Source organism: Neovison vison, chromosome 1 (assembly GCF_020171115.1).
Source record: "Neovison vison isolate M4711 chromosome 1, ASM_NN_V1, whole genome shotgun sequence".
Taxonomy (NCBI): Eukaryota; Metazoa; Chordata; class Mammalia; order Carnivora; family Mustelidae; genus Neogale; species Neogale vison.
This window is the reverse complement of record NC_058091.1, coordinates 275,423,606-275,435,883: the sequence shown is the minus strand read 5'-3', so window position 1 is coordinate 275,435,883 and position 12,278 is coordinate 275,423,606. Positions and strand designations below refer to the sequence as shown.

Genomic DNA, 12,278 nt, shown 5'->3' with positions numbered 1-12,278 from the left:
CTCAAATGTCAATTCTCTGTCCATGTCCTTGGACCAAGTGTCAAGTGAGTTGAGAAATGAGAGAATCAGGCTTTTAGAGACCCACACTTCCTATAGTGTTTCCTGCTCTCTCTATCTGAAATCCTTTCACTCTTCCAACTGGTCCAAGACTCTCCCCCTTCCAAGTTGAATTACTTACCAGGCCATTCTGGGCAACATAAGTGGGCAGACCACTTACTAAAGCCCAATGATCAGGAGGTGGATTCCTGTAAAGGCCAAAGACAACTGGTAACTTTTCATATAAGGACAGCTGGACTAAAACCTTGAATCTAGGTCTTTGCCCCCCCCCACTCTCTCTTGGCTCTCAACTCCTGCTTCTAAACACTATGCCTGAAGGAGCCCCAAATTTTCTGTAAGCATCTTAATGTTTCAAATTTAGAAAAGGAAAAAAAGGCATGGTGAATACATTTTATGATGGCACACTGAGTTTGATTTTCCAAGCGAAGGGACAACATTCATTCAGCCATTGTCATTGATTGCTGAGCAAAAGCAGACACAATCCTTTCCCTCCATTAATACTTATACGAGAGAGGTAGCTTAATTCCACAGAGAGAGAGAGAGAAAAGACATCTACGGTGAACTCCAGCAATGTACTGAGCACTAAGCTGGGGCTTTACATATTTATTCACCCCTCACAATAATAGTACAATTTTTGATATTATTATCTTTTATTTATTGTAAGATTATACTTGGTTTTTGTGAGAAAAGATAGAAATGTGGAAAATGCATTAAGATCTTCATGAACCATTCATTTGTCTTTTTCTATGTTATTAATTTCTTGGCTTATGTTTATTCTTTTCTTTGGGCTTGGTTTTTTTTTTTTCCAGTTTGTGGTTAATTTCTTGAGATGTTGTGATGGTAGACAGCTCCTACCTGCCCCTCCAGATCCATTCTCGAACCCTCTCCTCCCTGTCTGTATGGACTACATCAATGGGGTCTTTGGCCTTCTAGCTTTCCTAGTTGCCTATGAAGATTATTCTAATTAGTATTTTGTTATTGGTTTCTAGGATACTTACATTGTGATCAGGGGACATTCCAAGTATTATTTCAGTCTTTTGAAATATATGAAGTTTACTCTGTGGCCCATTATATCACCAATTATTATAAGTGTTGTATGTATGCTTAAAGACTGAGTGTCCTCCGGTTTGGGGAATGGGGTGCCATGTCTCTCTATAGGTATTAGATTAAGTTTAATTGTGTTATTCAAATATTCCATATTCTGTTTTAGTCTGCTCCCCCTATCAACTAGCAAACATGGATCTGTCTATATCTTATATTGCCATCAGCTTTTGCCTTTTTTTTTTTTTTTTTGAGGCTGTGTTATGAAGTGTATACAAATTTAGAATTGTAATATCTTCCTGGAAAGCCAGGTGAATTAACCCCTTTATTATTAAGAAGTGACTGTATCTCTACTTGTGTTCTTTGTCATATTGTCTAATTTTATATGATATTAATATAGTTATATTAGTTTTTTCTATTAGCATTTGCATGGTATACATATTTTTCATTCTTTTACTGTCAACCTCTCTGGATTCTTATCTTTTAGATGGGTCTCTTATGAAGAGGAGGTACAATATTTCTTCATACCTAGAAAGTCAACTGTTCCTTGACAGATCATTTCCTACATGTAACTATAAAGATAAAATGCTGCCAGTTCATCTGTAACACAATGTTTTTTGAAGTTGTAATTATTACTCTATTAATAGCAAGAGCTCTTTTAGAATATAGAAATAGATTTTTATATTCCACAATTTTCCTATCTTTTTGTGCCATTCAAAGCAGCTTTTCGTTTCAATGCCGCATTATGGTATATGATCTTTACTTTAAAGAAAAAGATTATTTATCTGAGAAAGAGAGAGAGAGTCCAGAGAGGAGGGGCAGGGAGAACACAGTAAAGGAAGAGGGAAAGTTTTAAGCAGGCTCTGAGCTGATCAAGGAGCCCCATGTGGGGCTCATGATGCTGAGATCACAACCTGAGCCGAAACCAAGAGTTGGAGGCTTAACTGACTGCTCCACCCATATACCCCTCTTTAAGTTACTTTATATGGCAATTAAATTCAATGTGGGTACAACCAAGAGTGGACATTACTCAGCTGGAGTCTTAACAATATGAATGGTCATGACCAAGTTCATGCGTAGACAGGCCATAATACCTAAATCATGACTGCCATCTGGCTGACAGAGATCATACAGAGTCATTGATTCTATTCCAGAAGTGTCAAAACGTAGAAAACTATGCATCTTAGAATCAATGAAATGTGGTAGATTTCTTTCTTTTCCAGGCTGACAATCTCTGCCATTTAACTGGCACATTTAGTGGATTTACATTTGTAGTAATTATCAATATATTTTGGTTTAGATATTACCTTAATGTCCACTTTTTATTTTTTCCACCTGCTCTATGTTCTTTCTAAACCTTACTTTGTCTTCTTTTGGTCTGACTAACCATTTATTTACCATTCAGGTTTCCCCCCTCCTTGTTCAGATGGCATGTACTTTGACAGTCATTTACCAGAGTTTCGAATATTCTGGCTCTCACTCCTGGACAATGAGAGGGTGGGTTGGAGTCTCTGCCCCCTTGAGGTTAGTTGCGGCCATATACTGACTGGCCCATGAAATGTGAGAAGTGAAGAGCGCCACCTCCGGAGGGATGTTTAAAAGCCAGTGCGTGCTTTGTCGTGTTCCACTTGTGTTCTCGCTTCCCTCTGGCAAGATTCGAAATGGTGGCTGCTCTGTCAGCTGTGGTCCCTGCCTGGCTACAGCCCATACAGGATCCTCTGGCCACACCCACCAACCAGCAATTTACATGGAATGGAATGATAAATAAATTTTTACTGTTTATACCACGTAGGTCTTAAGGTTTTGTGCCATAATACAGCCTGGCCTATTTTAGCTGATGGAAAAATTGCTATCAGGAACAGGGTATTGCCATAACAAAGAACCTAAAATAGGTGACGTCTCTTCGGGTCTGTGTGGAAGGTAGCAAAGTGAGTGTTATCAGAAGCTAGAAGGATGTGATGCTTGATGAACAGTGGTAAAACACTGCAGAAAACTGTGACCGGTAGTAACTCATAACACAGATAAGGAGTTTAATAAACATATCCCTAGAAAAGAAGTTAGAATGGCTAAAGATTATGCATTTGACAAGGTTTTAAAAAAAAAACATGGGTGCCTCAGTGGCTCAATTGGTTAAGTGTCTGACTCTTGATCTCAGCTCAGGTCTTGATCTCAGGGTCATGAGTTTAAGCCCTGAGTTGAGCTCCATGCCAGGTATGCAGCCTAACAAAAAAGGAAGGAAGGAAGGAAGGAAGGGAGGAAGGAAGGAGGGAAGGAAGGAAATGAGAGATAGGTTTAGAAAAGAATCAGTTTTCGTGCAAAAAGGAATGAACAGAGAGAACCCAGAAGCTCAGGACCTTGAAGCAACTTCTCATCCCCAACTAGTTAGAGATAAACCTGTGAACTGGGTTGTCTGTGTAATGGATTATTATCATTCAGTCTGGTGATGACCAAGATCAACTCCTGTTATGGCATCTCATACCCACTGTTTAAAGATTCAGGTGACTCATGGTAAATCCCAGAGTCTGATTTTGGACTGGAGGTGTCTGGAATTCAGTTAAGAAACCCAGTTTCCAGACGAAACTGTGAGTGTGCTTCTTAGCACAGAGAGGATTCAAATAGATAACAAGACAACTAGGTTTCTGACAGTCATCTACTGACCCAAAAAAGTACAAAAAGGTACAAGCTTCTACTAAAGTAGGTTCTTGACTGTTGGACTCTTAAAATGGCCTTTGAGTCCTTAACACGTACAGGGAGGTGGAAGCCTCGCGCTCTGGGAGTTCTTTCCTTTCAATATCCTCCGTGGTCCGGTAAGAAGAGAATGAGCTTTCCTTGTGCCAGCTTCTTGCCTTTGCCTCACCCCCAGATGTGCCTTCACAGGAAACCACTGGAAAGCCCTGATCAGAACCCACAGTCTCATTCTGTAGATGGGGAACTGAGGCCTGGGACTGGGACTCGCAGCCGCTGACTCAACATCTAGCCTCTCTTCCCAGCCCTTGTGGTCTTTCCACTCTTCCATGTTGCCTCCTTACTGCTCCCCCTTGTCTCTGACCAAGTGTGTGGCGTTCTTGGGTTTGCTTAGTGTTGATCTTGGAATGAGTATCAGTGGACATTGGTAACATGCTTACCAGTCAATATGTTTTGAGGAGAAACTTACGGGATTACTTTGATGTCTTCTTTGCCATGTAGGATGTAGTCAATGACCTTGTAAAAGTTGATTTCCTAGGCAAAAGAGATAAAGAAACCTGTAACTTGAGAGCCAGAGACACAACTTCAGCATGAAGGTATCCATGACACAAGGCTTGTTCTCTACTGAGTACCCTAGGGTTTTCCAGAAACACCAGACTGGCCCTCTATGGGCACAGTCTGGCTGCTTCTGGAGCTCACTGTCCTCAGCTGACTCATGATTCAGCATGCTTAACCTTCAAACCAGCTGATGGTGGCCTGGCAGGGGGTGGGATCTTGGAAAGAAGGATAGGAAGTATTTCAAGGGGAATTGGGGGTTGAGTACAAGGAGAAAGAGAGAAAGACTGCTTTCTGGAGTTCAGGGAGAGAGGGAGGTGGAAAGGAGACTCCTGTCTCATTTAGAGTTGTGGTCAACTCAGCCCTCCCTGCAGGGCTCAGCTCCATGGTCCCAGCCCCCTTTTCTCCTTGACTCCCATCACTCAGTTGCGCTCTTTGCTGTGTCAGCCCCTCCAGACCTATTTTCCAAATCTTACTTCATTCCTCCAACTCACTTTCCATCTCTTCCATCCTTCCTACCTCCTTGCACAATGAAAAGTCCCATCTCTAGAGCAGATCTGTTCAGTTACCTGACTTCCTAACATGTAGTGATTGGCAGTGGAATACTGGATATCCCCCTAGCTCTCCAGGGGAAAATTCGATCACCTTACTAGATCCTCTGAACACCCAGCTGTGATGGGCAGGTTAGAAACCATTTTACAAATGGGAAAAAATGAAACCCAGAGAGAAGAAGGAAGGGACTCATTTATAGTAGACAGTGAGCCAGGATCAGAAGCAAAGTCCTTGACCCCTACTTTCAGGGATCTTTCTGTGATGCCACTTAAGGTTAATCTTATGTTAACCTAAGATAGTGTTTTATTCTCTGCATCACTCTCACCCAGAACAGGGCTATCTGAGGCATGGACCCTGGACTGGGACTATCAGCAAACAATTTGGTACCATTCCATGATGAGATAAAAACAGGAATGGAAAATAAGTGTTTAGAAAATTGTATATAGCAGTTTGAGCTACATTGGGTCTGTTGAGACTAGTGAAAAAAGGGAAGGGGATTTACATTTTGTATGTCTTTGAAACTCTTAATTTTTCTAGATGCATAGTGTTATTGCATTTTGAAAAGGCTCGGCCCAAAGTGGATTAGAAATTCAAACCAACCAACCAACAAAACTATTCCTTGAGTGCAGTATTTTGGGAAATACTGCTCTACAGATGCAAATCTTGGACTCCTGACTCACAACTTCCACAGTGATCCAGGCAAAGGTATCTGAACGTCCATTTGGTTGCAGATGATCATGCTTTCTTCAGGTTCCCGAAGAAGAGGCTCTGCTCCTTCTCACTAGCAGCCACTGTGACTCATGGTCTAGTCTTGGTTTTACTGTGTGCACTCTTAGGGGCTCAGTTTCCCCAGCTGGAAAAACCAGTGGTGTGTGTTTTTTTTGAGATGCCCAAATGGGGGCAGAGCTGGGCACATGGAGATCCTGCAACTCCCTTTGTTTTCTCTCACTTCCTTTCCTGTCCTTCTGCCTTCCTCTGTAGTCCCTGACCAAGGCAAGCACAGTGGACATGGAGGGGTGGGTCTAAAGACAAACAGAAAATTTTAAAACCTAAATTAGATAACCCCCAAAGTTCTTCCCAGCTACGATTCTAAGATTGTGGTTGGATGGTTAGCCATATCCCTCATAGATGAAAACACGTATCTTCTTTGACCCAGCAATTCCATGCGTGGTCATAAATCCTAGAGACGCATTTCTAAATGTGGGGAAAAGCATCCTTTGCCCCAGCCAGGGGATCTCTGAAGTCTGAAGACAACATAATGTTGTCATCAGGAGAATGGCTGCCCAGTGCCTGCATCCAGGGGACACTCTGCATGTCTCTGGAACAATGTAGCTGTATCCGTGCTCATAGCAGAAGATGCCAAAGAGGAGTCAAGCTGGGAAAGTAAGGCACAAAACAGAAGCATCCCTTTTATTGAGGGTGATGCTGGTGGTAGAATTCTAGGAATATGTGGGCATCTGTAGATGTTTCTGGAAGGATCTAGACTGCTCGCACCTGCTGCCTCAGGGGAGGCTGGCTTTCTGTGGTGTATCCTTTTGTACAGTGTGAGCTTTTCACGTGCACATGTATCACTTTTTCAATAAATGTAAACAAATTGCTCTAAGGACATTGTTTAAAGTGAAGCTGTATCCTGTAGGCAATTCCTGAATGCAAAGGTGGGGGCATCATCTGCTGAGAACTGGGTAGAGCTAAGTGTTCCCCTGTGGGGGAAAGGAGGCCGAATTCTATGACCTTCTCGACCTTCTTCAGGTCTTTCTTTTAGGCCATCTGTCCTTGGGTCTGGACTGCTCCCTGAGACAAGCTGCTGGCTCCCTGGGCCCCCCAGGCTTCTGTCTCCAGGGTCTGTACAAGACTCCTTTAGAAAGGTTAGAAATGGAATTTTTTTTTCTGAAGCCCACAGGAAAGTCAATTTGCTTTCACAGAAAGCAACAAAAAGATCACTGTACTTGAGGTAAATAGGGCTTTTTCCACACACAGCAGCTCAGCCCACTTGCCTTCAAGGCCATATTCATGTTAAGAATTAACCAGGCTTTGGAAAGTCAAAACTGAGCCATCAATGAGCACCTTTGTTACCTTCCACCTGAGCAGCTAAGGCCACAACACAAGGGGCTTTGAAAGAGCCAAAAACACAGCCACGGTCCTGAGTGGAAATACGCCAGTTTTGAAACGAGTGCTGTTTTTTGTTTTTTTTTTCCATGAAGCCCAATTAGCCTATATCAGTTTTTAATCATGGAGGCACACACACATATAACGTTTTCTTTACATAAGGGGATGAAGGGAGGTGTAGCTGCTGTTGGCGATCTTTAGACTCACGATTTGCAGAGGTTAATTTGCTCAAAGTCCAGACCAAAGCTTATTTCTCACGTGAATGTGGCAGGTAAAGTGTGAGGCTGTTAGAAGGCCTGAGGGAATGCTAAAAAGCCTGATTGTAATGACTTACCAGAAAGAAAAGCATCCTGCATTTAAATCTGGGCAAATGAATTGACCCCTCATAACCTCAATCTCCTCAACCATGAAATGGAAATCATGAGGATACTTCCTTTATGAGCCCGTTGAGAAGAGTAAATAACACAGTCCAGCTAAAGAGTTGCCTGATAATGAGATTGAACCCCGGTAGCCATGACTGTTTGCCTGTGCCGTGTCAGCCTGTGCTTGGCGGTAGCTACCATGGCCCTGCCAGGCCATCTTGATTATCCAGGGGTTACAGATCAGGAAGGTGAGGTTTAGAGACGCTGCCCAAGGCCACACAACTGGCTGGTGGAGTGGGGATCTGAACTGAGTCTTGTTGCTTCCAAGCCCAGTCTTTCTGGAAGATCCACTTTGGGCCAATCCTGCCCTGCTGGGTCTGGGCCCCAGCTATGTGTGTCTCCTCCCCAGCTATGTCCTAAACCTAGAACTGGCCTTGGAGATGAGTTCAGTGACAGAGAGATGAGAAAATCCAGGACCCGAGGGATTATTGGACTGAGTTCACCACACAGGTTAGCAACCAACGCAAGCCAAAGTCCTTTGCTCTCTGGCCTTTTCCATCACAGCTTAATGCCTTTTACTTTTACTACCTGAGATGTAGAAAGGTTTCTGGGAAGGACAGTCTTCACCATAAGTGTCCTAGTCATCACAGGGAAACTGATCAAGTGATGGACAGCATTTCCTGGACTAGTGCTTAGTGAGAACATGTTCCATTCAGCTCCATCTTGAAGTTTGGGGTGCTCGAGGTTGAAGAGCCAGGTAATTCAGAGCCCAGCATTTCTCCCATCCTGGAGTTGGAGATGACCTCTGAACTCAGGGCTCCACTCAGAGAGCTGCCTCTTAAAAGCAGCCTAAGAAGTTGAAGTTGACTGACGCTGGTGGTGTCTGGAAGCCATGGTGACCTCTATCCCAGGTCCTCCACTTCCACTTTCCAGAAGATACACACCCAGCTCTTACATGAGTTGGAGAGAAAGCTCCATGGTGGCACGGCACCTGGGCCAGCACAAAAAGCTGTGCATAAAAAGAAACGTTGTAGGGCACCTGGGTGGCTCAGTGGGTTAAGCCTCTGCCTTCGGCTTGGGTCATGATCTCAGCATCCTGGGATTGAGCCCCACATCGGGCTCCTCACTCAGTGGGGAGCCTGCTTTCCCCCTCTCTTTGCCTGCCTCTCTGCCTACTTGAGATCCCTCTCTCTGTCAAATAAATAAATATTTTTTAAAAAAGAAAAGAAAAGAAACGTTGTCCCCAAGTTGCTGTCTAAGAGTGAAGCAATCCGATGTGATGCGGTGTTTGAAGACTCAGTCTTCCCAAATGAAATCATGGAATTGTGGGGCTGGAACAGTGGTGTGAAGTGGAACAACAGTGGGTTAAAAATTTACTTTGGAGAAAGCCCAGCAGATGACGTAGATTTTCAGAGTGAAATATTTTCCTGGTGTGTTCATGAAGCTCACAGACAAGGGTGTTAATTTTGAATTCTCAGAGTTTGAATTAAGACTAAGTGAAGTCCGTCATACACACGTATTCACCCATGTGCTCTCACTCTCACACACACACAAGCACATTTTAATATGGAGTAGGGTTAGGGTTGGCTGGGTGGAAGGAGGCGTCCTGGCAGAAAATGATACACAATTTCAGACAGGCTAAAAGATCTTGTGGGACATGACTCTGTTGCTGGACTTGACTCTGGGCATGACTCTGCTTACTTGTCCTATGTGGCCTCAGCTAAGGTCATCCATTCAGTCTACATGTTCCCTAGGCTGTTTGTGTGACAGATCTGTTTACCCTGCCTCATCTTTTCCTCCCCACAGATACCATTTCAGCTTCTCTAAGGTGTTGATGCCTCATCTTTTAAAACAAAGCAGTGGGGAGCACCTGGGTGGCTCAGTCAGTTAAGTGTCTGCCTTGGGTTCAGGTCACAATCTCAGGATCCGGGGATGGAGCCAGCTGAGTGGGCAAGGAGTCTGCTTCTCACTCTGCCCCTCCCCCCCCACTCTTGCTTTCTCTTTCTCTCTCTTTCTCAAATAAATGAATAAAATCTTTAATAAATAAAAAATTAATTAAATAAATCAATGTTATGAAAGCAGAGTTCACAAATTCTAGTGCCTGGAGAGATCTGAGAGAGATCTGGAGAGATCATAAATGAGAGCAGGGGCTGGGGGGCAGGGGAACACAAGGGGAATGGTGGGGACTTTGGCAAACTAGCGAGCTCAGACCAGGTTCTAAGGAGGTAGACGCCATTCTGCTCCCATCAAATTTATCCTGTGGGAATGCCTGGCTGGCTCAGTCGGCAGACCATGTGACTCTTGATCTTAGAGTTGTAAGTTTAAGCCTCGTGTTGGGTGTACAGATTATGTAAAAATAAAATCTTTTTTTTTTAAAGATTTTATTTACTTATTTGACAGGGAGAGAGAGATCACAAGTAGGCAGAGAGGCAGGCAGAGAGAGAGGAGGAAGCAGGCTCCCCAGTGAGCAGGGAGCCCGATGCGGGGCTCAATCCCAGAACCCTGGGACATGACCTGAGCCAAAGGCAGAGGCTTTAACCCACTGAGCCACCTAGGCACCCCCTTAAAAATAAAATCTTGAAAAAAAAAATTTACCCTGTGGGATTGATCTTCCACTTTTTAAAAAGAAACGCAGAATCTAGATATTTATAGGAAATATCTTGATTTTTTAATAGTAAGCTACAAATTTTAAAAAATTTAAGTAAAAAGAAACAATTTTAAATGTATGCAGCCAAATTGGTTTGTCTCTTGGCTGGAATTGACCTTTTAGCCATCAATTTATACAGTCTCATTTAGATATTAAGGTTATTTCCAGCTCTAATTGTCTGCAATTCTCCCTAAACATTTGGTGGGTGAATCTTTGAGCAGATAGCTTTGACCTTTTTGGGACTCTTTCCTTATCTGAGGGATGAGGACATTAATTCTTCCTTAGTCAATCCCACCAGGTTATTATGAAATTCTAGCAAAATATTAAAAATTCCTTAAAAATTACAAGGCGTGGCAATTAGGAACAATTACCAGACCTCTGAGGGAAATGACCCAACCCAGAGAAGATAAGTAACTAAGTGAAAAAGAAATGTCAGCAAGATCTACGTGCCTTATATTTGCATTTCAATAAACATTAGATCACACAGGCCAGACAGAGACGTACCCTTCCATCTGGAGTCCTGGGACCAGAATATGGCGGAGCCTCCCCCATCAGCACAGGCCAGACATCAAAAAATTCCTAGGAATGAGAAAGACAATAATTACATGTCTTGAAAACAGGTCAAAGAAAGGAGATTAAGAAAAGAAGATCCACCCATATGAGTCATCTATCACTGAAATTTGGAAGGTGGTAAGAGCTCACTGAAAACTAAGCTTGGAAGGGAGGCAAACAGTTTATTAGCCTCAGAGGATGTTATTAGAGGATGTTGGCCATGTCTGTGCTTCAAGACATTGATGAACTAAGCCTGTCTAATCATTCAGCAATAAACTAGAGCTGAGTTGCAGACCCCTCACACTCCCCAGGCTGTAGGAGTGGCTATGAGAAGGAAACTGAGCTCTCTATGTCTAAAAAATTGACCTTAAGGACATGCTAAGCATGCGATCGAAGGTTTAGCTAAAACGATGTCCTCTGCAGCATCATTTACAGTAGTGAAAAGTTAGGACAACCTAAGTGTCCAGTTAAGAGGGGACTTACTAGACAATTATGGTACGTCTATTAAAGATGATGCTACAGACATCTATATGCAGATTAAAAAGATGGCCTTGCCTCACTGATGAGTGAAAAATATGAGGTGACAAAAAATACAGGTCATGTAGCACAATGCTTAACTATGTACATAAAAAATCCTCTTACTCTTAATCTCACAAAACAAACTGAGGGTTGGGGGGGAGGAGGGGAGGGAGAGGGGGGTGGGGTTATGGACATTGGGGAGGGTATGTGCTATGGTGAGTGCTGTGAAGTGTGTAAACGTGGCGATTCATAGACCTGTACCCCTGGGGTTAATAATACATTATATGTTAAGAAAAAGAAAAATGAATTTATACTCATTAAAAAAAAGAAAGAAAGAAAATGCTCTCAAAGAATTCACAACAAAGCATCAACAACTGGTTTTCTCTGGGTAATTGCAGTGGGACTCTATTAGCAATTTTCCTGTAATCAAATTAACTGCTTTGGAATCAGGGGAAAAAAATATCTTGCTTAAATAAGAAAAAAAAATAATGGTGCCAAATATGGATCTAGGATCCAACAAGAAAGGATGACACCCATGAGACAACTTTTAAATATATAGGCAGGGAAGAGAGAAAGAGCCAGCCTCAGAAGAGGAAACTCGCCAGGACACCGCACAAGCTCTTCCCTGCCATTTGTCTATTGGTTTCCTGGGGCCTGGCAGAGGAGGCCTCCATCCTTCACTGCCCTCTCTGTTCATTCATCTGTTGCTACTTAGGGACAGTGATCCACTCGTGCGGGGTCATTGTGGGTAGGATGCTAAGCCCTTCCGCTCTTGGCCTCGTTCTCCTTTGAACAGGATGACCTATTCTGTCATGCAGAGCACAAGCAGAAGAAAGTCCACCTGAAACTCAAACTTCATGTCCTTAAGCTTCTGCCCAGTTGTACTCTTTATCTTGACTACACAACAGGAAGAAATTCAGTTATAGGGAAATGGGCATAGGGAGCCTACCTGAGCCCCGCAGCATGTTTGCTACTAGACACACAGAGACAATAAGGCAGAGTTCACACCCTGGGGCATCTTGCTGTCCCTTGTAATCAAGGACTCAAATAACAATAGGTAGACAGGCTGTGAACCAAACGGTAATGGAAAGGGAACCCAAATGTTAGAGGAGCCCAGAAGAAAGACAGATGCATCAGGCTGATGCCCTCTGTGTCAAACACTGAGTGGCCTTGAAGAGTGTCCCAGAGATAAGCAGTGGGCT

The 12,278-nt window shown here is 43.2% G+C and overlaps 1 protein-coding gene across 2 annotated transcripts in view; it reads right to left on the bottom strand.

The window, feature by feature from the left end:
- Positions 1-12,278, bottom strand: part of PDE6A (phosphodiesterase 6A) — a 57,692-nt gene that overhangs the window by 32,565 nt on the left and 12,849 nt on the right. For both annotated transcript variants that reach the window (XM_044241176.1, XM_044241186.1), the window contains 3 exons: positions 10,510-10,584; positions 4,253-4,317; positions 179-245 (listed from right to left, as the gene is read on the bottom strand). In XM_044241176.1, the coding sequence (XP_044097111.1) occupies positions 179-245; positions 4,253-4,317; positions 10,510-10,584 (207 nt within the window). The remainder of the gene's footprint in view (positions 1-178; positions 246-4,252; positions 4,318-10,509; positions 10,585-12,278) is intronic.